This window comes from Ctenopharyngodon idella, chromosome 2 (genome assembly GCF_019924925.1).
Source record: "Ctenopharyngodon idella isolate HZGC_01 chromosome 2, HZGC01, whole genome shotgun sequence".
Taxonomy (NCBI): Eukaryota; Metazoa; Chordata; class Actinopteri; order Cypriniformes; family Xenocyprididae; genus Ctenopharyngodon; species Ctenopharyngodon idella.
This window is the reverse complement of record NC_067221.1, coordinates 37307135-37333930: the sequence shown is the minus strand read 5'-3', so window position 1 is coordinate 37333930 and position 26796 is coordinate 37307135. Positions and strand designations below refer to the sequence as shown.

At 36.8% G+C, this 26796-nt stretch overlaps 2 protein-coding genes and 1 long non-coding RNA gene across 5 annotated transcripts in view; all 3 read left to right on the top strand.

The window, feature by feature from the left end:
- LOC127500694 (macrophage mannose receptor 1-like) overlaps window positions 1–2809 on the top strand; it is a 32026-nt gene extending 29217 nt beyond the window's left edge. Inside the window, exons 1-3 of one of the 3 annotated variants that reach the window (XR_007926384.1) lie at window positions 1507–2262; window positions 2398–2498; window positions 2666–2809. The gene's annotated coding sequence lies outside the window, so the exon portion shown is untranslated. Of the gene's footprint in view, window positions 1–1506; window positions 2263–2397; window positions 2499–2665 lie in introns of those variants that run through there. The other 2 variants (XR_007926386.1, XR_007926391.1) reach the window with 2 other exon arrangements.
- Window positions 2810–8022: 5213 nt separating this feature from the next.
- LOC127500907 (C-type mannose receptor 2-like) lies at window positions 8023–10037 on the top strand. Its single transcript, XM_051872511.1, has 5 exons — window positions 8023–8094; window positions 8172–8534; window positions 8623–8952; window positions 9073–9173; window positions 9415–10037. The coding sequence occupies exons 1-5, from the start codon at window positions 8058–8060 to the stop codon at window positions 9484–9486; spliced, it is 903 nt and encodes a 300-aa protein (XP_051728471.1). The 5' UTR covers window positions 8023–8057; the 3' UTR covers window positions 9487–10037.
- Window positions 10038–15288: 5251 nt separating this feature from the next.
- Window positions 15289–16480, top strand: LOC127500980 (uncharacterized). The gene is made up of 4 exons (XR_007926487.1): window positions 15289–15401; window positions 15542–15886; window positions 15975–16069; window positions 16183–16480. It is a non-coding gene; the product is annotated as an uncharacterized LOC127500980 (long non-coding RNA).
- Window positions 16481–26796: the final 10316 nt, after the last annotated feature.

Below are 26796 nucleotides of genomic sequence, written 5' to 3'. Positions count from 1 at the left end.
CGTAAGTAAATGTACGTGTGGTAGAACCACAATTTACGTAAAAATATACATGTATTCTCATGAGATCACGTTGGTCAGGAAGCTGGTGATCCACTGACAGAGGTGGGCACGGAGAGCAGAGTTAATTTGGGCTGGAGGAGTGAGGGGGTGATGGTGTTAAAAGCAGAGCTGAAGTCCACAAACAGGATCCTCACAAAAGTCCCTGGTCTGTCCAGATGCTGCAGAACATAATGCAATCCCTTATTGACTGCATCATTCACAGATCTGTTTGCTCGGTAAGCAAACTGTAGGGGGTCCAGTGATGTCCTAAGCCAAAACCAGTCTTTCAAATGATTTCACGGCCACAGACGTTAGAGCCACAGGTCTGTAGTCATTAAGTCCAGTATATTTGTCTATATGTATATATACCCATGCTTCAGGGGCTGGTTACACGACACCGTTTTCAACAAAAAACTTTTAATGCGTTTTGGCTGTTCATTTACACGGCAATGGCGTTTTGGGGGCCTGAAAACACAAACGTTTCAAAGTGCAAGTTTTTGAAAACAATACCATTATCATCCCTGCGTAAACTACGAAAACGTGAATTTGTGAAAATGGTGACTTCATGCATACTATTGGTTAAGTCTATAGGCGCGTAGTGTTTCTTTACAAAGTAGCATTGCCAAATACTGGCCTGGCATGCATAATACAGCGTTTTTTAATGGCTCAGAATCGACTTTCACTAAAAGCTGGTTCTTTTTAGTGAATCAAAAAAAAAAAAAAAACTTATAAGACAGAGCAATTACTGCATTATTTTTAGTGGAGATTACTAAAGACACTTATGTCCAACTCAAAATGAACCAAGAACTTGTGTAGTTTAACCACTTAAAATCCCTACCTGACCACCATCCTATGGAGCTGACGGCAGTCTTAACAGGCTTAACAGGCCAAAATATATTTTTTTTAAATTCACAGAAAAAAATAAAAATGTACATATGGTTTAAAATTGCAGTTATATTGACATGCTAAATAATAAAATGTCATTTTTCTCCTTTCACATTTATACAACTTGAATGCCCTTGCGATTCCAATCATTTTAAGTTGTGTTACAAAATTACATACTTGTCTTTACTTATGTGCTAATAAAGTTTAAAAGTGTGCTTCTTCTAGGCTTGCAGTCTATGAAGATCAAGGCAGCAACCTTCCATTTACCAGCTCCAAGCATGCAAAGCCCACAGCACACTGTCTAATGTTTAAGAAAATATACAGTGTTCTGTATGCAATCACCACCCCCCTTATCAATGACTTGTTTAATCATCTTTCATTTCCTCTTATTTTCCTAAAACAGCAGCAAACATATACTGTACAGCAGAGAGGATCTGTGTGAGCAGTCATGGACCGGAGTCTGTTTGTGCTGCTGCTGCTGCTGTCAGGTTGGTGTGGTCATTTGTGATCTGTATTTATGATGATGTGAACACATATAGATGGTTTAACATGTTGATTTTAACAGGGCTCTTCTGGAGCAGTTCTGCTCTTTCTCGTCAGTACCACTATATAAATGTGAGAATGTCGTGGCCAGAGGCTCAGAGTTACTGCAGAGCGAAGTACACTGACCTGGCTACTGTAGACACCATGGATGATGTGAACAGGCTGGTAAATATAGTGGATTCTGGATACAGCGGATCAGTGTGGATTGGACTGAAGAGAGGGACACAGAAACGCTGGGTTTGGTCTAATGGAGAAGACACACTCACACAGTACAGTGCCTGGAATAAAGAAGAACCGAGCAGTCATAATGAATGTGGCTATTTTGCCTTTGGAGTTTGGTATAGTTATCCTTGCTCATCATATTTACACTTTGTTTGCTACAGTGGTGAGTTTTGAGTTGTTATCTGTGTAAATATTCTGTTTATCTTGGGTTGAGGCTGACTCTTATTTTCCATTTTTCAATAGAAAGTGAATACATCAGGGTACAGACTTGTAAGAACTGGACAGATGCTCAGAGCTACTGCAGACAGCATCACATAGACCTGCCCACAATCCACAACTCTGAGGAACAGAATAAGATAAAGAGTATTATTCCATCGGGATCGCAGATCTGGATTGGTCTGTTTCTGGACTCTTGGGAATGGTCTGACAAATGGAGCCGCTTCTTTAGAAACTGGGCAGCAGGTCAACCATCCCAGAGTTCAGGATCTGACTGTGTCGGCATGTCAACAACCGATCCTGGGAAATGGGCTCATGAAAGCTGTGATCTGGAGTATCCTTTTATATGCCATGGAGGTGAGTTTCCCAAGTTATCAGAATGAAATTATTCAAACAAAATGTCTTAAAACAGATTTTACAAACAACTGTGATATGTTTTCATTTATTGGTGTATTTTCTATGTTGAGGATGACTTACTCTGTATTTCTCTAGATGCCAAATTAATTAGAACACAGACTGTCCGACTGAAATTGTCCTGTAATGATAAATGCAGACTGAATGATCCTTCACTACAGGCTGACATTCTGAATGAGGTTTGTATCTGCCAAAAATGACTTAAAATACATAATTACTTTATAATCAACCAGCAGTCCAGCACCACTCATATCATCATCATAATTGTTATGTAGGACTATAGATGATATGTAGCTGTAGCATGATTTTTCAAGTTTTATTTGATTCTTTCTTGGTAATCTTCCAGATAAGTGAAAAGCTGAAGAGCATGGGGCTGGAAAGTGGCAGCAAAATAAGCTGGAGAAAAGGGGAAGGTGGAGAGATGTTTCATCAGGAGATCAACTGCATGGCCAATTCAGATAATGAATGTAATAGGCAGAATGAATGTCCCTATTTAAAGTAAATTTTAAAACAGATGCAAGGAATATTAAGTAATTTGCTATATTGTTTTGAGGACCTGTGAAGTAGTAATAATATGAAGTAGTATAAACATCATGGATATAACATTATATAATATACTAATTTATTGGAAACAATTGAGAAGTTTTGAGAAGTTCTGTCAATAACTATAATGAATCTAGCCTAACTTACAAATAGTTGCATTGTGTATTCTTTTTTTATTTTTAATAGTAAATTTAAAATATAATTTCCTAAATAAAGTTTATTTATTTATTTTTGTAATAACATGAAATATTGTGAAAAATAACCAATGTATAAAAATATGCAGAGAGGAGTTTGAGATTGTCTGGCCTCGTACTTGATTTCTGGACCTATTCCCTGTGGAAATACTTGCCTGTGGACTTACCTGTTTTGGATCGTTTGTTTTCCTGAGAACTTTACTTACCTGGGGTCCATTCTTCTAATCGTGATAACTGATCTCTGGCTAATTTGGTTCTTCAAACGAATTTGTGGATTTGATTAAAATATCTGGATTAAGTTGTCTGAGATAACTGCGCATTCTTGTGTTCATTGGAAAGGGCAGATATATACTCGAAACCATGATGCAGCGATTGTCTGGCAGCTAGACATAATGTCATCATATTAAAAAAGAAAATCACACACGTGATGAAAAACCAGAAGAATTTCTGGACTTTTATAAGGAAACAGCCAAGTGACCAAAATGACACAAAAGTTATAATAGATAAATTAAATGTGTACTGTTTGTTTCCATTATTTCAAGATTTCTAGTATTTGTACAGGCTTTACATTTTTAGGTCAATGTTGTAATTAGTAATTCATTATATTTTTTTAATCTCTCATTGAGTAAATTATTATTGTTGTTATTATTAGGGGTGAAACTTGGCCAGATAGTAGGTCACAATTTGGGGAGAAGTTGACATATTATGAAACCGATTGGCCAATAGGTGGCGCTACAGCGATTAAAAACTCGAAACTGCTCATAACTTTTGCCAAATCATAGCGTGACGGAGGCATTGCCTCCTCTCACATGATATTCCCCCATTCATTCTCAATTACCCCCCATCAAACTCACCGCACACATTGGGGGGTCTGTTAAAACTCAGTGAGCTGAGAGGAGGCAAGCCTCCAGCTGTAACTTCACCTGCGGGTGTCGCTGTTGAACAGTGTTAGCACTCCCGATCCGAGTCGTTCTTTCTTATGTCACCTCACATTTATCATGTCTGTTCCCCAGAAAGATTAGTTCACCTCTCGTGTCATAGGAAAATCAATTATTATACTAGCTAAAAAAAGTAAACAAAAAAAATAATAATAATAACTATGCACTTGTGTGTAAGGAAGGTTGTGAATTAACTAATTTCTGAATCCAAGATGGCTGTCACGTCAGGTGAAAAAAGAATGGACACAGATCCGAAGACTCGAGAGGTGAACTAATCATTTCTGTTTCTGCATTCAACCTATGGAGCTGTAGTCTCGTGAAGCCAGATCTTCAGACTGACGGCAGAAGCGGAAGCTTTCATTGGCCAAGGACCGCGCAAGAACACGTATGACTGACATGTAACGCAACCAATCACAGTTCGTTTTGTTCCGCGTCAGGTGTAGGGGCCTGAAAATGAAAGTCGATGTACCAACAATAACAGACCAGCGTGAATCTAATAAATGACTTATTTAAGTTTGTAAGTTTACTGCAACAATGGAGCCGCAAACTTCACATACTTTTGAATATCCAGCATTTATTTGATCTTGATAAGCGCTCGTTGTCGCAGTTGTAAACATGACGGCGTTCTTCTTCTACGAGGGGGTTTAGCATCACGGCATTTGTTTCCAGGCGGACCGTTAAAGAATGCGACACACACGTTTCCCGGACATCCTGTAGAATTCAACCAACCAGATGACAACTTCGATACTCCTGAAGTGTTTCCAGATAAGTGTGCCATCAGACGTTCAGCCAACGGTCCGTGGGTGTGACATCTTAAGCTGAGACTAATGGGGCTGTGACGTAATAAACGAATGACTCGAACCTGAAGAATCGAAAAGTGAACTAATCATTTCTTTTTCTGGTACAGACTGCATAGCCTTATGGGGCTGGGACTTGATGAACGAACGACTCGAACCTGAAGACTTGAAAGGTGAACTAATCATTTCTGTTTACTGTACAGAACCTATGGGATGTTGCGCATGCGCGGTCAACACAAAATGAACGAATCACTCTCTGAGACCACTCATTGTTCCTGAGTCATATTAAAGATTTGTTCAAAATAAACAAATCGTTCATGAACGACAATCACTACTGCCTCCCTTGCCTCTGCAGAGGAAACGCTGCTGATATATATATCAATAAAATATTAATAATAATAAACAATAAAATGAACAAATATTTTTCAAGTTGAGTATGAAATATTAACCTTGAAATACTCAGCTTGTATTTAGAAATACACTGCTTTTCTTTTGGAATTGATGAGTAATTTAATACAATAACTTAAATATACTATGTTTTTTGCATATGTAAACAGATAGAAAATTTGCTATGAAAAACTAAGCATTGGAAATTTGAACTCTATGAATTGAGCATTGTAGTAGCCTTTTCCTATTTACATTAGGCTAGCTATTATGCAAAGCTGTCTGTGTTTTTAAAAAAATAAGCTATACCCTTTCATGTAAATGACTCCCTAATAGTATTCTAAAACAAAAAAACTAACCAAAAAATGCTGAAAATAAACTGGATACAGAATTATTTACTCATCACAAATAGTTCCTTAAGAAAATGACATCACATTCTCATTCTTCATATTATTTCTTATTTTTATTATAGTGTAAGATTGTCTGAATGCCTTAACACTGAGAATTAGAGTAACTGTAATGTGACGATCAGGTGCAGATATCTAAATTAGAGAAAATCATAGGTTCAAGTGGGTGGTGGGTGAATGGTTTATATTAACAGTGAATTCAGTTGATGTTAAAACTGATCTGTGCATCTATAATTGACAGCTGGTTCTGTTTCCAGTCATGACTCATGTGAGCCACCTATTGGTGCATGTGCAATTATTCTCCTAAATATTGCTTTTTACTTGACTTCATATATACAGTGGGTACGGAAAGTTTTCAGACCCCCTTAAATTTTTCACTCTTTGTTATATTGCAGCCATTTGCTAAAATCATTTAAGTTCATTTTTTTTCCTCATTAATGTACACACAGCACCCCATATTGACAGAAAAAAACAGAATTGTTGACATTTTTGCAGATTTATTAAAAAAGAAAAAACTGAAATATCACATGGTCCTAAGTATTCAGACCCTTTGCTGTGACACTCATATATTTAACTCAGGTGCTGTCCATTTCTTCTGAGCATCCTTGAGATGGTTCTACACCTTCATTTGAGTCCAGCTGTGTTTGATTATATTGATTGGACCTGATTAGGAAAGCCACACACCTGTCTATATAAGACCTTACAGCTCACAGTGCATGTCAGAGCAAATGAGAATCATGAGGTCAAAGGAACTGCCTGAAGAGCTCAGAGACAGAATTGTGGCAAGGCACAGATCTGGCCAAGGTTACAAAAAAATTTCTGCTGCACTTAAGGATCCTAAGAGCACAGTGGCCTCCATAATCCTTAAATGGAAGACGTTTGGGACGACCAGAACCCTTCCTAGAGCTGGCCGTCTGGCCAAACTGAGCTATCGGGGGAGAAGAGCCTTGGTGAGAGAGGTAAAGAAGAACCCAAAGATCACTGTGGCTGAGCTCCAGAGATGCAGTCGGGAGATGGGAGAAAGTTGTAGAAAGTCAACCATCACTGCAGCCCTCCACCAGTCGGGGCTTTATGGCAGAGTGGCCCGACGGAAGCCTCTCCTCAGTGCAAGACACATGAAAGCCCGCATGGAGTTTGCTAAAGATGGTGAGAAATAAGATTCTCTGGTCTGATGAGACCAAGATAGAACTTTTTGGCCTTAATTCTAAGCGGTATGTGTGGAGAAAACCAGGCACTGCTCATCACCTGTCCAATACAGTCCCAACAGTGAAGCATGGTGGTGGCAGCATCATGCTGTGGGGGTGTTTTTCAGCTGCAGGGACAGGACGACTGGTTGCAATCGAGGAAAAGATGAATGCGGCCAAGTACAGGGATATTCTGGACGAAAACCTTCTCCAGAGTGCTCAGGAGCTCAGACTGGGCCAAAGGTTTACCTTCCAACAAGACAATGACCCTAAGCACACAGCTAAAATAACGAAGGAGTGGCTTCACAACAACTCCGTGACTGTTCTTGAATGGCCCAGCCAGAGCCCTGACTTAAACCCAATTGAGCATCTCTGGAGAGACCTAAAAATGTCTGTCCACCAACGTTTACCATCCAACCTGACAGAACTGGAGAGGATCTGCAAGGAGGAATGGCAGAGGATCCCCAAATCCAGGTGTGAAAAACTTGTTGCATCTTTCCCAAAAAGACTCATGGCTGTATTAGATCAAAAGGGTGCTTCTACTAAATACTGAGCAAAGGGTCTGAATACTTAGGACCATGTGATATTTCAGTTTTTCTTTTTTAATAAACCTGCAAAAATGTCAACAATTCTGTGTTTTTCTGTCAATATGGGGTGCTGTGTGTACATTAATGAGAAAAAAAAAATGAACTTAAATTATTTTAGCAAATGGCTACAATATAACAAAGAGTGAAAAATGTAAGGGGGTCTGAATACTTTCCGTACCCACTGTATATGTGACATTGAAGTAATCGAAAAGTAATCAGATTACAAATTCATATTGTGGTGCTTGGATTACGTTACTGAATACTTTTAAGTAATTTGTAACTGTAACGGAATACATTTTGGGAAGTAACCCTCCCAACTCTGCGTATACGTCATTATGCGACAGGAAGCTCGCGCTGCAGACTGTTGTGAATGCACTTGCCGAGGCTGTGGATTACAGGTAATAATGTTGTAAATAAAGGTGAACTATCCCTTTAAGTGTGCTTGGTTTTAGGCTTGCCGTCTATGAAAATCAAGGGAGCAGCCTTCCAGTTACCAGCTCCAAGCTTGCAAAGCCCACAGCGTCTGTGTTTAATTAAGAAAATTTGTAATCCACCTCTCAAAGCATCTGTACAGTACATGTACAGTGTTCTGTATGCATTACCCACCCCCCTTATCAATGACTCGTTTAATCTTTCAGTTCCTCTTATTTTCCTATTAGAACAGCAGCACACACATAGAGCAGAGAGGATCTGTGTGAGCAGTCATGGACCGGAGTCTGTTTGTGCTGCTGCTGCTGTCAGGTTGGTGTGGTCATTTGTAATCTGTATTTATGATGATGTGAACACATATAGGTGGTTTAACATGTTGATTTTAACAGGGCTCTTCTGGAGCAGTTCTGCTCTTTCTCGTCAGTACCACTATATAAATGTGAGAATGTCATGGCCAGAGGCTCAGAGTTACTGCAGAGCGAAGTACACTGACCTGGCTACTGTAGACACCATGGATGATGTGAACAGGCTGGTAAATATAGTGGATTCTGCATACAGCGGATCAGTGTGGATTGGACTGAAGAGAGGGACACAGAAACGCTGGGTTTGGTCTAATGGAGAAGATACACTCACACAGTACAGTGCCTGGAATAAAGAAGAACCGAGCAGTCATAATGAATGTGGCTATTTTGCCTTTGGAGTTTGGTATAGTTATCCTTGCTCATCATATTTACACTTTGTTTGCTACAATGGTGAGTTTTGAGTTGTTATCTGTGTAAATATTCTGTTTATCTTGGGTTGAGAGCTTGAGGCTTACTCTTATTTTCCATTTTTCAATAGAAAGTGAATACATCAGGGTACAGACTTGGAAGAACTGGACAGATGCTCAGAGCTACTGCAGACAGCATCACATAGACCTGCCCACAATCCACAACTCTGAGGAACAGAATAAGTTAGAGAATATTATTCCATCGGGATCGTGGGTCTGGATTGGTCTGTTCCTGGACTCTTGGGAATGGTCTGATCAATGGAAACTCAGTTTCAGATACTGGACAGAAGGTCAACCATCCCAGAGTTCAGGATCTGACTGTGTCGGCATGTCAACAACCAATTCTGGGAAATGGGCTCATGAAAGCTGTGATTTACAGCATCCTTTCATCTGCTATGGAGGTGAGTTTCCCCAGTTAACGAAATCAAATGATTCAAAAAAGAGGTTGAAACAGATTTTACAAACAACTTAAAAATCTTCTACAATATGTTGAGGATGACTTTTATTCTGTATTTCTCTAGATGGCGAGATCATTAGAAAACAGCTTGTTAGACTGAAATTGTCCTGTAATGATAAATGCACACTGAATGATCCTTCACTACAGGCTGACATTATGAATGAGGTTTGTATCTGCCTTAAACATCACATGCAGTTTCAAATTTAGGTGCATCAATACAAATTGCTGCGTATATACTTAATGAAATTGTGTTAAGAAAGAAGAATGTGTTATAATACATTGCCTTACATCCAACCTTCATTATTGTTGTTGGTGTTGTTAATATTTAGGGTTAAAGATGAAATAAAGGCCTAAAGGTGTGGCATAATTTTAATTTTAATTTAATTCATTCTTTCTGGTCTTCCAGATAAGTGAAAAGCTGAAGAGCATGGGGCTGGAAAGGGACAGCAAAATAATCTGGAAAAAAGGAGGAAGGTGAAGAGGTGTTTCATCAAGAGAGCAGTTTCAAATAATAAAAATATACCTCTATAAATATATATCTATATAAAAATATACATCTATATTTGTATTGTATTGATTTACCTTAGTTGTCAGTTATAATTATCAAAATTAAAAGAAATAAACATTTGAAATATATCAGTCTGTGTGTAATGAATGAATATAATATACAAGTTTCACTTTTTGAATGGAATTAGTGAAATAAATCAACTTTTTGAGGATATTCTAATTATATGACCAGCACCTGTATAATATATTTATTGAAATAGATTGTGAAATTATTTTTCTCAAAGTTGTATTTTAATAACTACATAATGAATCTAGCTTAACTTTATTTAGAAATAGCTTGTGTATTCTTACAGCTTCAAATTTACCATTTAATAGGCTACTAGTTTTTACTTATGTAAATATTGCTGTAACAACAACATGAAATACTTCAACATTAAAATAAAAAAAAAAAACATTAAAAGTATAATGATTTTTTTTTTAAGTTCTAGAGTATCCAAAGTATTTTGAGATATGTGTGAACTAGTGTATTCCCCTATTTGATTTGTAAAATATGATGATATCGTTCTCATAATAAATTTGAGTGAAATAGAAACATCCTGTGCATATTATTCCCATTTTCAGATGCTCAGACATGTACGGTTTACAATTTAGAAATACACTGCTTTTCTTTTGAAATTGATGAGTAATTTAATATAATAAGTTAAATATATTATGTTTTTTGCATATGTAAGGAGAGATTAATTTGCATTGTAAAACTTAACATTGGAATTCAGCATGGTAGTAGCCTTTTTCTATTTACGTTAGGCTAGCTATTATGCAAAGCTGTCTGTGTTTTTAAAAAAAAATAAGCTACCCTTTCATGTAAATGACTCTCTATAATTATTCTAAAACAAAAAAATAAAAAAAAATAAACTGGATACAGAATTATTCACCCATTACAAACATTTCCTTAAGATAATGACATCACATTCTCATTCTTCATATTATTTCTTATTTTTATTATAGTGTAAGATTGTCTGAAATGTGGCCTTCCACTCTGGCATATGAGTCCAATTTGTTAAAATGATGGATCCATTGCCAGTTAGGAATGAAAAGCATGTCAATTTTCAAAAGTAAATTTTCACACAGCTGTTTAAAATAGTAATTATATCTGACAAACTCAGAGGACCAAAAAACACCAAGACAAGTCACTTATTCAAACAATCTTGCTTATTTATTTCTTCTGATTCCCCTTATCCTTCTGATAGCTCATATTCACTGCAACTTCTCCTTGACTATTTTTTTGCATTTTGAATTTAGTTGAAAACATACTTTACTCCTACAGCTTTCATCAGATCTTCCTGACATTTCAGTCAGCTGATCTTGAAAGCATGGCAGTCAAAAGTTATAAAAAATGATTTGAAATACCAAACAAGTACCAAAATGATGACAAGAAATAAGACTGTGGCTGCATCTGAAATCACATACTTCCCTACTATATAGAAGGCAAAAAACAGTATGTGACAAAATAAGTATTCACTTACTTTCAAATTCACAGTACTCACAATAGAGTAGGCATAAAGTACCCGGATGACCTACTGTTTCCGGCGACATTCTGATATGGACACTTTACTATCATATGAGGCCACGGGAGAGGATTTGTGAATGACAGTAAAGCGATGCAACTGATGGTGGTAGGTCACATGATAATGACAATGCTGAGTTGTTTCAACCCAAATTTAGGTCAAATATGGACAAACCCAACCACTAGGTTAAAAAATTTATTTTAAAAGAGTATGCGACTTCGCCTGTATCTATGGCAATGCTTTGAAGCATTAAAATGCTAGATGAGTTTAATGACAACTACTGGTCGTAAAATGTATTGCGCTGTAATTGCTGCTTGCTGATATATTTTATGTGTGTTTTCTATTTTAAATATTCATCTACAGTGTGCCATTCTGAATGAGGTTTGTATCTGCCTTAAACTTTTATGTTTTATTTATTATGTATTATTTTTTGTTGATGCTTTTATCCAGAGTGATTTAAAAGTAAAGACAAACGATAAAGATCATAAAGAGATCGGAAAACTAATCCATATGAATCGAGCAGTTTAGTCCAAATTTCACTTTTTATGATGAAAAGATTTAATTTAGGCTTTTACACGCATGTAAACATTGATCAGCGAACATAAGCAGAAGCTCAACTGAACATAAATAACACACAAGAACAAACCTCTTCATTGAACTTCATTGGTTATGCAGCACGTTTGAGCTTCCGGAAGAGATTTGTCCTTGTGCGTTATTTATGTTCAGTTGAGCTTCTGCTTATTTTTGCTGATCATTTGATTATTTCTTGCTGGTCTTCCAGGTAAGTGAAAAGCTGAAGAGCACGGGGCTGGAAATTGACAGCAATATAAACTGGAGAAAAGCAGAAAAACAAAACTAAAATGAGCACTAATCTATTTATCCATCTATTTATTATGTGAAGGCAGAATTGCTATTTCCTTTTAAGTGTGCTGATTCACTCCCATGTTTGACTTGTAAAAAAGCAGCTACTATTACTTTGTTTACACAACATCTGTGAAGCACTTTGTGACCTATTCAAATCCACCTGTGAGGATCCTGCCACTCCCTGTGGTCAATGAACTCACACAAAAATCTTCTTGTAGAATGTATTAAATTAGCAAATCAAGAGATTTAAATTCAACTTGATCAGTTTTGAGCTCAGACAGACCACAAACATACCGCTCCTCTTATGTGGTGTTCCTGTTCCAGGTCATAAGTGTATCAACAGTTTGGTATGAATCTTGCGGGAACACGCCATGGCTCTTTTGATGCTATGCTACTTTAATAGTTATGTATAAATACACAAACTGATGTATAAAATCACAGAACATACAACTCTCATACAACTTTATAGGCTGATTCTTATAAACATACTGAACTATTTGTACAACAGCCTAACAGATAGATAGATATGTAATGGAGGCCAGCTAGTAGTCGCTGTGTGAGTAAACCTCACTCCTCTGATCTCAAGAGATGCTCTAGCGACTGACGCTAGAGGTTGCAGCCTTTAGCCTCCTCGTTAGACCGTCCGACTTCCACGCCAGAGACCCAGGTTCAAGGCCGACGAAGAGCAGGGTGAGTAGGACCTGGGTAGAGGGGTTACATTGGTGCCGTGACCCGGATGTGAGAGAGGTTTAGGGGGGTGAGTGTAACGGAGGCCAGCTAGTAGTCGCTGTGCGAGTAAACCTCACTCCTCTGATCTCAAGAGATGCTCTAGCGACTGACGCTAGAGATAGCAGCCTTTAGCCTCCTCGTTAGAGCTTCCGACTCCCACGCCGGAGACCCAGGTTTAATGCCGGCGAAGAGTGGGGCGAGTAGGACCTAGGTAGAGGGGTTACAGATAGATAGACAGACAGACAGACAGACTATGGAGCCCATAAAGGGACATGGTGAAGGAAAGAAATATGAGATGGGAGGTATTACAAAAGTATTCTATTCCCCTGAGAATCTTTGCATTTGCTTGCAAAGAACACCAGTTTTTTTAATGAACACAAAGTTTCTTCGGGGAACGCAAAATGTTTGACAGATAGGCTATGTTGACCCTAAAAGGGACATGGCGAAGAGGGGAAAAAAATGAGATAGATAGATAGATAGATAGATAGATAGATAGATAGATAGATAGATGTGACTGATTTCATCTTTGTCTTTTGTTGTTGATTAACATTAATGACTGCAGCAGATTTATGAGGCTGCTGTCACTTTAAGAGTTTCACGGATCCAATATACTGTTACACATGCACTCTTTCTCAGTGTTTGCATTCACTTAAGACAAAATTGTATGTGTTTACATGGATATTTACCAAAACAGCATTTCAACATATTTGTGTGTAGGCTATTTGACCGTTTATGTGCATATCTTAAGCCCACAGCATACTTTGCTTATGCACGTTCTACCCCGTCTCGGAGCGTGCACAGATGCGTTAATAACTCTGTTTAATATCAAGCATGTCCCGCAGTTTAGCAACAGTGGACTGCGTTTTACAACACTCACCTATTCGGCTTAAAGGATTTCACTTTGAAATGAAAATTAGCCCAACCCAAAAATAAATGTCAATATTGAAACAAGTTATGAAGTCAAATATCGAGCTTCCACCAGACCACCTCCTGTATTCAATGTACACAGAAAGTGTAAACCTCTTGCAGTTCACAAAGCTTATGCTACGTCATGTGCCTTCCCTATTAAACTTACAGAAAAAGTGTAACTGACGTGACACCAGTTTACACTTTCTTCGTAATTTGTATACGGAAGGTGGTCTGGCGGAAGCTCGATATTTGACTTCATAACTTGTTAAATATGGATATTTATTTTACACAAACACATTGCTTCGCTTCGGAAGGCCTTTATTAACCCTCCAGAGCTGTGTAGAGTACATATTTTTGATGGATGCATGTGGATGGAAGCACTTTGTTCAGCTCTTACTCATTGAACCTTATCACTGCCATTATAAAGCTCGGATGCATCAGGATATTTATTAATATTTCTGCAATTATGTTCATCAGAAAGAAGAAAGTCATATACACCTAGGATGGCTTGAGGGTGAGTAAAGATTGGGCTAATTTTCATTTCACAGTGAACTAATTCTTTAAGTTTGACTTTCACTGTTACAAAAACCACAAACTGACACAAAAAGCAAAGTCGAACTGCCCAACTAAAGGAAACACTGATCACCACAATGGTAACCAAATATTTTCAATAAAACATTAACATCTAAACCTCTGTTAATTCTCAAAAAGAACGATAGACAAATGACAGAAATAAAGTCAGTCTAGTAGTAATAAGAGAGATTTAATGCCTTTTCAGTTGATTTCATCTAAGGCTGTGGCTGAAATCAGTTGTAGTTCTTGTGTTTCTCTTTCCTTCAGTGATTCTGCTTGTTATCATCAGATGTCTTCAATGTTGTCAATAAAAACTAAAGAGTTCTTAATTCATCTTTGATGTCTGTCTGTTATTCAGATATTTTTGTTTAAATTTTACTTAACTTTTACTCATTTTAAATGGTTGACTTTTAAGAAATTATTTTGATTAATTCTAACTCAATTCTTATTTGTTGAATTTAATTAATAATAATGCGTGTAATCTGTTGCCACAATTTTATTGAGTAGATTTAACATATTACTTTTTACAGTGTTGGGAGGAACGAAAGCACACCGAGGGGAAAGAAAGGACGGTGCCCTGGACGGAATGCGGCAGGGCACAATAATCGTTTTACATCAATTGTCTTGTTTTCATAATTGTTGGAACCCGAAATCGAAATCTAAATTTAAATTACTATTAATCGCACAGCCCTACTGACAAAGGAAGATACTGTATTTTGAAGAACGTTAGTAACCAGACAGTTGACAGTAGCCATTGACTTCCATACTGTCTGGTTACCAACATTCTTCAAAATATCTTCTTTTGTGTTCAACAGAAGAAAGAAACTCATGCAGGTTTGAAACAACTTGAGAGTAAATGATGACAATTTTCATTTTTGGGTGAAATATCCCTTTAAATCACACCAGGCCAAACCTGAATCATCCACATCCAGTGAATCTTCCAGTTATACTAGTCTAAATGTAAACAAAAATATACATCTGAACATATGTCAGTAGTCTTAGTTGCATGATGGGGATGGAACAAACAAATGGGGTATCTTTGTTTGCAAGATGCCTGTGAAGGACACTGTGTCCTATTCAAAACAACATGATGCTGACATGTGACAACCAATCGCTGCAACAAAGATATAATCATCACACATGCATGCTTGGTTCAGATGCCATTTTACTCCAAACACAAGACGACGTGAGTTCTGACACGCTGCAGGCATGAATGTGATAACTGCACTGCTGTTTTTTCTCTCAGGTAACAAATCTTTTGTTTTATAAGTGGACCATAGAAATGTCTCTGATTCTGTGCAATAGACTTAAACGTGGTAAAGAGTTATAAATAGTGCACAAGTTTAGTCTGTGATTGTGTGTTTTAATTACTCTCCTCTCTTACAGGTCTTTTTGGGGGTTTCTCTCTTATTCCTAAGCAGTTCTATTATGTATCTGACTTAATGACTTGGACAGATGCTCAGAGCTACTGCAGACAGAAATACACAGATCTGGTTTTTGTGTACAGTGAGGAGGATCTAGACAAAATGAGGGCTTCTCTTCCTCCTTTAGCCTATGGTGATGCATGGATAGGAGGATATGAACTGAATTCTGACTCAGAAAACATTACAGAAAGTGAAATTGGTGTAGACCTACATACCAAGACTCAGGACTGTCTGGCAATGGACACTGATTCCTGGAAAAAGGTCAAAAAGGACTGCTTGATAACATATTCATTTTTCTGTAGCCAAAGTGAGTATTTCTCTGTATTTTGAAAATGTAATGGTAAAATTAGATCCAGCATTTTTTTATGCACGTTTGTTTGTACCTGTGTCCTTAGGTGAAGGCAAAACGGTGGTGTTGCAAATGAAAGTGAATACTGTTGGACAGCTGGACCTCAAGGACCCTGGAATAAGATCAAAGATGTTAGCTAAGGTAAAAGTGATTTCTTCTGTGTGCTCTGAAGTGCTTCCAAGCCAAATGTTTTAATGTCATCAATACATATCAAAATTACATTATGAAATATAACAATATATTATTTCCTTCAGATCAACGAGAAATTCAACAAAATTGGGTTTGGTGATGCTATCAAAATACAGTGGATCACAAGGCAAGAGACACTGAGGAAAAACAGAGCCAACAACACCTGTCATTTTGATACTAATTAGTTGCTGTTATTATTATTATTAATATTATTATTATTATGGTAACACTTTACAATAAGTGTCATTAGTTAACATTATTTAACAACTTTAATTAACATAAATTAAGAATGAACAATACTTTTTACAGCATTTATAAATCTAAATTACTGTTAAATGATTAGTTCACTTACAAATTTTAAAATTTGTATCCTTATGCATCCGAGCTTTACAATGACAGTGAACAGGGTTCACGAGTATGAGCTGAAGAAAGTGCTTCCATCCACATCCATCCATCATAAACATGTGCTCCACACTGCTCCGGGGGGTTAATAAAGGCCTTCTGAAGCGAAGTGATGCGTTTGTGTAAAAAAAATCCATATTTAACAAATAATGAAGTAAAATATCGAGCTTCCACCAGACCGCCTTCCGTATTCAAGTTACGAAGAAAGTGTAAACTGACGCTGTGTCAGTTACACTTTATCCGTAAGTTGAATAGGGAAGGTGTATGGCGTAGCGTAAGCTTTTTGAACTGCTAGAGTTTTACACTTTCTTCATACATTGAATACAGAAGGCAGTCTGGTGGGAGCTAGATATTTTACTTCATAACTTGTTAAATATGAATATTTTTTTTACACAAACGCATCACTTCGCTTAAGAAGGCCTTTATCCCCCCCTTTATTACCTATGGATGTAGATGGAAGCACTTTCTTCAGCTCATACCCATGACCCCTGTTCACTGCCATTATAAAGCTCGGATGCGTCAGGATATTTATTAAAATATCTCTGATTGTGTTCATCAAAAAGAAGAAAGTCAAATACACCTAGGATGGCTTGAGTTTGAGTAAATCTTGGGCTAATTTTCATTTGAAAGTGAAATAATCCTTTAATTTTAACATTTACTAATGCATTATTATGTCAGAAGTTGTGTTTGTTAACATTAATGCACTGTGAACTAACATGAAGAAACAATGAACGACGAATTTAGTAATTTACTGTAGTTATGTTTTCTTAGTTGTCGTTTTGGGGCAATCCTTATATCAGTCAGTAGAGCGCGCTATCACACAGATTTTGAGTACTGACGTTTTCATAAGGTTTCAGCAGTTCTGCACAGTTACAGCATATTATGTATAGAGATATTGCTATAAAATAACTTAACGGAAATAAAAATTGCTTAATTAAAAAAAAACAAAAAAAATGAGTATATTTTTTTCACTGCCTCAAGAGCCATATTTCGTAAATATCTCATAGCGCGTCATTACCACTAGAGAGCAGCACAGTCCAGGAGTAAGTAGCCACCGGCCAGTTTAAATCAAAACAAACTTGCACACAGAAATATAAAAACTAATTTGTGCTGATATTCAGGTAAGAAAAACAACGACATTGCATACAATATGAATAAGCACATTTATAAAGATAAATCATAAAGGTGTGTGCATTAAAGGCATTCTAAAACAGGCTTTTGTGGCTTTTAGTGCTTATGCTAGTCTCATGCCTCCAAAGGTTCAATGATTTGGCTGGTTAGCATGGCCCTGTTTGCCCCTCCAAGTAAAAAAAAAAAAAAAAAAACTGCAAAGAGAACTTTTCTCCACTGACAGCCATTCCAAAATATCTGCGCATTTTGACCAGTTAAAATTGCCTACAAGCAATTGCAAATATTTCATTATTAAATTAAATGTTTTACCAGTACTCAGTTCATTTAAGTGCCCTTAAAAGTGTGAAATTGACTTTTTTTTTTTTCTCCAGCTTCCTGATTCAGTAGAAAATAGGCATTTGATGAGGTCTTTAACCTTAATGATAGCTCAGTTAATGATTTTATTGAAATACTAATAAGGGATCATTTGCACTACATATTATCTAGAAAACAATTACAGCTTGAATTGCCAATGACCACAGTCACAATATTGTATTAGTGCTCTGTATCAACAATAATAGACCTACCTCATGCCAAATAGCTTTAGGTTGTTGCACTATTGAGTAAATACAATCATTGTGTGGTTTGTAATAGTTTGTCATGTGTGTAATCTGAAAGCTACTCCATGCAATTTTAAAACATATCAGCTGTAGGCCTAATCTAAAATATATGTCTGTGACGCACATAATACGGCATTCTGAGGAGAGAAAAAAACAAACCCTGCCCACCATCTGCGTCAAGTCACACTGTGTGTGGTTTCCAAGCGTTTTCACAAATGTGGGAATCTGAAGCTCCCACCTCCTCCGTGATAGCGCAGTAGATTAAATTCTACAATGGTGACATCTGATTGAAGCTTTACTTATTTTATTTGTTTGTACAAGTTTCCTTGACTTTCAGACCACATTGGGATTTTTTTATTCAATTAAACCTGCAAATAAATAGTTTTAGGATTTGCAAAAATGTTAAACAAATAAAGGTTATGGCATCACTATCAAATGATTATACTGTCCATGCCAGCTTAGTTGCTTGCTGTCGTTAAAGCAAAAAGGGGCATACAAAAACTAAGAAACATTAATATTTTAATTGTTTTTTATTGATATGTTGGTAATTTACTTCATACTGAAAAATGTAAAATTAAATCTGTAATTTTTTTCTAGATTTACATGCATGTAAATATATATCAAAAGCAGATTGAGACTAGCATTTTTAGTCAATTTCTTTAGCATTTGAAATATATGTAGCCTATAGATATACACATATATATACAGTGCACAGCATAAATGAGTACACCCGCTCTGAACAAATACAAAAGATGTATTTTCTTTATGATCACTAATACAATTCATGGAAAGATGGCAAAACTAAAATGTATTAAACATATACATAATATGTATATGTTTAAGCCATAAAATAAGAAAATTAGCCAATTTTGTTTAAATTAAGGATTGCAGAGATGAGTACACACTAGATTTAATTCAACAAATGTATAATATTCTAGCACTTAGTATGCCCTCCATAATTTTGAATATTCTGCTCTGACCCTTCTTGGCACGGAGTGTACAAGTTCATGACAAATTGTCACATCTGTCCTGTTTAACTCCTGGATGATGAGCTCCTTAAATGCCCTGATCTTTAATGGGGAGTGTTGCTCAACTCGTCTCTACAGAATCCCCCACAGGTGCTCAAGAGTGTTAAGATTGAGTGCAATACATGTCCACAGAAGGTTTTTCACCTTGGGAGAATGCATAACCTCATTGTCATGTTGAAAAAATGCCCAACAATGCAGGGAATGAGGAAAGGGTAACATCTTCTGTTTCAAGTTTGTGTGTTAAATTACACAGTGGTGTGGGAATTCATGACAGCATTGATAAAGCACAACTCCCTCACACCTTCAGCCCTCATACATCCCTATATAAGAGCTTTACAACCACTGAACTTTACTGTGGGAACCAGGCACTTCTCACTGTACTCCTCCTCTAGCAACATCATAACATTTTGGATGCTATTCGATCCAAAATTATTGATTTGGTCTAATGAGACCAGAGAATTGATTCCCAGAATCTATATTTTGTAAATATGAGCTTTGGAAATGGCTAACTGACTTTATTGTGCTACAGTAGGTAGTTCCAGTGAGAACAACAACCATGCATGTTACTTCTGCAGGCTGCATCTTACCCTGTGAGATAAACAGTCACTCTTTTCATAGCTTTTGCTGGCTCTGAGACACTTGCTTGGTATTTCTCCTGCTCTTTGTCTAGCAAAAAAATCCCTCATCACTAAATGAAAGCTTAAAATGAAGGCCTGATTATTTCAGGGGCCTTCTCACAAGTCCATTGTTTTTGAATTTCTCTGTTACCTTTGCTATATTTTTACACTTTTGGTAATCCTCTTGTACCACTCTTGTACCACTGTCCTCTTTTGTGCTAAGAAATAAGTCTCCTGACAGTTCTCTCCCAAGTGCTTCTATTGTTGTCAGCATTAAGTCTGAGAATGATTCAGTGGGCTATATAACACTTTTAATTGTCAAGAAATTGCTTCTCTTTAAATGTTTTGGTTCAACATACTTACCTGTTGATCAAACATTGCCTTAAACTTAAAACATAATATTTTTATTTCGTTTTATTTAGTAACTTTTAGGAGGGTGTACTCATTTTTGCTACACAACATTTTATCACCTTGATAAGAAAATCTTATTTTCCTGAATAATTTTGACATGCTTCTTTGGTAATTGATTAAGCAGACTTGTTGGAAGATTATATCTATAAAGAACCTTAACATGTCTTCTAAGTAATTGAGTAATTGCTGACTTTCAGAAGTTTCAGAGGGGGTGTACTCATTTATGCTGTGCACTGTATATATGTATTTAAAAATGTATCAAACACTGGTTGAGACTTTGGTTGGATGATTTGATTTTATTGACTGACATGACATGAAAACTACAAAACATGTAATGATTCAGTGGGCAAAATGGAGGATGCCAGAGCCGTGGGTGTGTGTTAGTAGGAGTGTGGTGGCGCGTGATCATGTGTGTGTCTGTGTGCAGGGGAGGTGAGAAGATATGCATTTTTAAGTGGGTGAATTGTGATGCATTTCCGCCGGCTCATCAGGTGTGGGAGGCAGAAACACCTCTCTGTGTTTAGACACTAATGACTTTATATGAGCATGAATTTTTAGAAGGGGAACTCTCCTTTTGCATCAGCTCAGATCCATGATGCATCCTAATGACATCATTCGTTACAGACTTTTTTTTTACACTCAGAGTGGTTCGGCCTCTGTGAGTTTTAAAGTTGCTATGAAACGGAAGTAGTGTCAGATCTTCTCCTCCGTATTGCGAAGTACATCCAAGTGTAACAGATAATGGGAAAAGAAAAAAATTTAGGATGGGGACTTGCATTGCATTGGTTGTTGACTTGATTTTGAGATGTGGGCGTTGCACTGGAAAAGGGAGGGAAATGAACATGAGCTTGCAAAGCTGGGTTTACCCAGACGAAATGATTGGAGAAGTTCTGCATCACTCACCAGAGACAAGTCTGTTGTTTTCCAGATCCAATTGTGATTATAACAATTATGAGATTAAAAAAAAAAAAAAAACATACACATGGATGAACTGTTCACAATAAGAGCTTAAACAGATCTAAAACAGAAATTTGACTTTAATCTCTTATTTAACATTTAAAGGGGCTATATGTAAGAATGTATGTATTAGTCACATTTATATTGCCAATGTGTTAAACAGTTTGTAACTAAACATGAAATCGAGACCTTTCTCAACTTACTAGGTGGTCTATGAAAGCCTGACAGATTTTTATGTTATGTACAGATGGGTGTGTTGAATCAGGTTTTGATCTGAACTCTGCAGGTATGTATGCAGGAACAGGATTGGGCACCTCAAATATACTTTAGAATCAAACTATCAAAACAGTTTCATTTTAATTGCCTCATCTGTCAACATGATGCCGGTGAATTGCAAAGCTCGTGCATATCCACATCGCTACGATGACGATCAGATGCTTTCTTAACTGCTGCGTTAAATTATATCGCTGCAAAGGTATTTCCAACTTCTTTTTACTTTAATCAAAGAACAAAAAAGAACTTCGCTATGAGTATATGGGGGCATTGAATCATATTAGTTGCTGGCTGCAGTTCACTTAATGGCCACCGGTGCCGCTAATAACAAGAGTTTCTGAAAACTGCATAGCCCCTTTAAAGCTGCAGTCTGTAAGTTTTGCCTCTTTGTCGCCATCTCTGTTTGAAACCTGCAATTGCAGTTATTTGCGGAATTATCATCTTTACATGAGTTGTGCATGGGCATGGCTCCTCAGCAGTGATGAATCTAATGTTTGCTGTCAGTCACCACTTCAGTGTGAATATTGTACTTAAAAATCACAGTCTTGGAAGTATGACCAAAATAAGAATTTTCACCAGAAAATGTCATCTGAACAAGTAACATGTCTGCCACTTTTGTTCTGACCAACTGAGAAAAAAAGCATTACAATAAATCGCGCTGCCAATGGTGATTAAATCTCGGTTCGGTTCGGCACGGCTCGGCTCGCTTTGCTTTCAGTTTGCTTTTCCACTGCAGTTTAGTACCACTTCAAAGTGGGTGGGATTATAGACTGATAATTATAGTTGCACCAATTCTCTCTGACCAATCAGTGATCTTGTTACGTGTGGTGCTGCAGGGATCAGGCAATACACGGTAATCCACAAAGTAAGGGTCTTTAATGAACGTAGGAGCAGAAACAACACTAACACACGGAAAGCTAACAATATAACGGACAAGGAGTGCAGGGAGTGAGTCCAACTTAAAGGGAGTGCTGACGAGGACAACAGGTGCTGGGAATCCGGGGAGATGGCGGGAAGACTGATGAGGGAAGTGCAAACAGGAGTGCGGAACAGGAGGATTCTGGGAAACGGAGTCCGGGAAGGCGTGGATGTGACAGATCTGCAGTGTTTACACGTCACATTTTTTTGTTGACAACAATAACCACAGAGGATTCTAGATTGCGAGGGTTTTAAAGAAGTTTCTAGCAGTCTAAAGCAAATCTATTCTGGTTTTTATAGAAATAAAGTTTTCATTTTGACCTCCTAAATATCCATCTGCAGGGCCCCATTCACTGACTCATAATGGCTGTTCCTAAGCAACATCAGCAGGAGTCATTCTGAAAGAATTCAACACAGTATAACTGAGATGCTTCTCTGAGGTCAGAACTTCTCTGCCCTGAGTAATGTGTTTATTCTGAATAAAATAATTCCTCTAGCACTAAATGTGCTCTTGAGCTTTATGAGTATGTGAGAAACAGCCCTTAGCACTACTACAATAAATGATGCAAGAACATATTGTAATGCAACATGCTGCACCACAAACACACAAGTGTGAAAAAATAGATCCAAATAGAGGAATATGTAAGCACTGCACAACAACATCTGTCCAGCATACACCTTTTGGAAGAAAAGGCTTTATGTAGAGCCTTAAAGGATTCTGTCAGACACTTCATTTATAGAACTTTTAGGGGTTCCCATCATGGGATCATTTTATGGATTAATTCATTTTTAAATTTAATTAAATGTTATGAATTAAACAGCCGTTAAACATACTTTATGACTATAAACATTGAAATAACCTGTTAAACATAAATGCATTATGCAATCATTTAAGACATATAGAACTTTTTTGGCATAAAGGGTTCTTTTTAATTGAATCAATATAGAGTCTAAATAGAACCCCGTTTGAACTTTGTCATGTTTCATTAGCTCAAAACAAGCTACATGGCAACATCTTAAGCTACTTAAAGATCTAGTTGTCATGACAACAAGAACGCAACAAAGCCTTCAACTACTTAAAGTACCAGAATCCTATTAAACCTTTTTTTTTTTTCAATGATGATTCAATAAATCAGATTAGGATGCTTTTTTAGCACTAGATTTGGTGGACAGGCCTTAAAATGAGTTTTGGAAATCACCAACCTCAGATGTGGAGAAAAAGCCTGGGACTTTGTAAGGAAATGCAAGTTATTTTTCTTTAAAATTATTATTTTATCATTGCATAATAAGGGAGCATCTTAATGCTAAAACTGTAAATTGTGGTTGTTGTTTGATTGTCGTTGTTGTGTGATGGTTTTTTAATGTCCTCTTCCCGAGGCACTCCACAAACCTTCACTCCTAAGCCATGAACAAACCCACGCATCTATCCTTAAGGATTTACGTCATGGAGAGAGGTGGGCATTTACAGTTAATTCTTGTTTATGCTTCTCTGCCTGGTGTCCTTCGTTAACACTTTTATCAATGGAATCAGTTGTCTATATCTGAAGAGGAATGATGTCATATTCTGATCTTCTGACATATTGTTTTAAATAGTGTATGGTGTATAGCTAAAGCACTGAAAATGCTGACCCTAATTATTTAAATCCTTTAAAAGCAGCTCACAATGACTTGGTTATATATACAGGTGCTGGTCATATAATTAGAATATCATCAAAAAGTTGATTTATTTCACTAATTCCATTCAAAAAGTGAAACTTGTATATTATATTCATTCATTACACACAGACTGATATATTTCAAATGTTTATTTCTTTTAATTTTGATGATTATAACTGACAACTAAGGAAAATCCCAAATTCAGTATCTCAGAAAATTAGAATATTGTAAAAAGGTTCAATACTGAAGACACCTGGTGCCACACTCTAATCAGCTAATTAACTCAAAACACCTGCAAAGGCCTTTAAATGGTCTCTCAGTCTAGTTCTGTAGGCTACACAATCATGGGGAAGACTGCTGACTTGACAGTTGTCCAAAAGACGACCATTGACACCTTGCACAAGGAGGGCAAGACACAAAAGGTCATTGCAAAAGAGGCTGGCTGTTCACAGAGCTCTGTGTCCAAGCACATTAATAGCGAGGCGAAGGGAAGGAAAAGATGTGGTAGAAAATAGTGTACAAGCAATAGGGATAACCGCACCCTGGAGAGGATTGTGAAACAAATCCCATTCAAAAATGTGGGGGAGATTCACAAAGAGTGGACTGCAGCTGGAGTCAGTGCTTCAAGAACCACTACGCACATACGTATGCAAGACATGAGTTTCAGCTGTCGCATTCCTTGTGTCAAGCCACTCTTGAACAACAGACAGCGTCAGAAGCGTCTCGCCTGGGCTAAAGACAAAAAGGACTGGACTGCTGCTGAGTGGTCCAAAGTTGTGTTCTCTGATGAAAGTACATTTTGCATTTCCTTTGGAAATCAGGGTCCCAGAGTCTGGAGGAAGAGAGGAGAGGCACACAATCCACATTGCTTGAGGTCCAGTGTAAAGTTTCCACAGTCAGTGATGGTTTGGGGTGCCATGTCATCTGCTGGTGTTGGTCCACTGTGTTTTCTGAGGTCCAAGGTCAACGCAGCCGTATACCAGGAAGTTTTAGAGCACTTCATGCTTCCTGCTGCTGACCAACTTTATGGAGATGCAGATTTCATTTTCCAACAGGACTTGGCACCTGCACACAGTGCCAATGCTACCAGTACCTGGTTTAAGGACCATGGTATCCCTGTTCTTAATTGGCCAGCAAACTCACCTGACCTTAACCCCATAGAAAATCTATGGGGTATTGTGAAAAGGAAGATGCGATATGCCAGACCCAACAATGCAGAAGAGCTGAAGGCCACTATCAGAGCAACCTGGGCTCTTGTAACACCTGAGCAGTGCCACAGACTGATCGACTCCATGCCACGCCGCATTGCTACAGTAATTCAGGCAAAAGGAGCCCCAACTAAGTATTGAGTGCTGTACATGCTCATACTTTTCATGTTCATACTTTTCAGTTGGCCAAGATTTCTAAAAATCCTTTCTTTGTATTGGTCTTAAGTAATATTCTAATTTTCTGAGATACTGAATTTGGGATTTTCCTTAGTTGTCAGTTATAATCATCAAAATTAAAAGAAATAAACATTTGAAATATATCAGTCTGTGTGTAATGAATGAATATAATATACAAGTTTCACTTTTTGAATGGAATTAGTGAAATAAATCAACTTTTTGATGATATTCTAATTATATGACCAGCACCTGTATATATATGATGTGTGTACTTATAGGATTTAAGTATACACAATTTTTATTGATGTTTAATTATATATATATATATATATATATATATATAAGTAGACAAATTATTTATTTATTTATTTTAAAACTTTAAAACAATTGTGTAAATCCTTCTGAACCCTTGTGAATAACATTATAATGTAAAAATATAAAAATGTTGACTTATAGTCATTGTTTAAAGATATGATGTCATATTCTGATGCTCTGATGTATTGTTTTATATATAGCCTAGTATAAACCCTGCAATTGCTTGTGAATTTAATCTCTTACAGTAAAACTATTCAAAAAACAGCTTATTACATGTTCATGACTTCATGGTTTATTCATTTAAAAACTTCAGTAAAGAATTTTATCTACTTAAATTCTAAATGATATTGTGAATGATGTTATAATCTGAAAATATAATATAATATAAAATAAAACTTGATTTATAGTCATTGATTGTATATTTTATGGTGTCATATCAGTCCTCTGGCATATTGTTTTATAGGATATATTATAAGTCACTAAAACCCTAATTGCTTTTGAATTTAATCATTTAAATCCTTTAAAAAAAACTCATGGTCATGACATCCATCCATCCATACATATGAAGCACTGTGAATGATGTGATCATGTGAAAAAGAATATAAAAATTTTCACCTATAGTCGTTGATTAAAGGTAAAAAACATGAAAAAATATTTACCATTAGATATATACAAATATACATTTGGTTTGCAGTTACAGGGAGAATGACTAATGATTCGATTATGTTATTCACAATTCTTCATTGAAGTGGACGGTCACTGCTGAGTTGACTTATGACTTCAACAGAAGCATATCATCACTTAATCTTATGCGCATGGTATGTATTTTTGTCTATGAATGTTGTAGATAAAAATCTGTTTTTTTTTTTGGAGAAAATGAAGAGGATTTTTATTTCTGGATTATTTCTGCTGGCAGAACAAAATGTCCTTTATTTTGTAACAGTGTTTTGATCACATAACTGAGGTCTATGACACTGCTCCACTGAC

Excerpts from the sequence above, each read along its gene's own strand:
- LOC127500907 (XM_051872511.1), top strand. The coding sequence starts at position 8,058 with ATGGACCGGAGTCTGTTTGTGCTGCTGCTGCTGTCAG. Across the intron at positions 8,535-8,622 it reads ACACTTTGTTTGCTACAATG|AAAGTGAATACATCAGGGTA; the intron begins GTGAGTTTTGAG and ends ATTTTTCAATAG. Across the intron at positions 8,953-9,072 it reads TCCTTTCATCTGCTATGGAG|ATGGCGAGATCATTAGAAAA; the intron begins GTGAGTTTCCCC and ends GTATTTCTCTAG.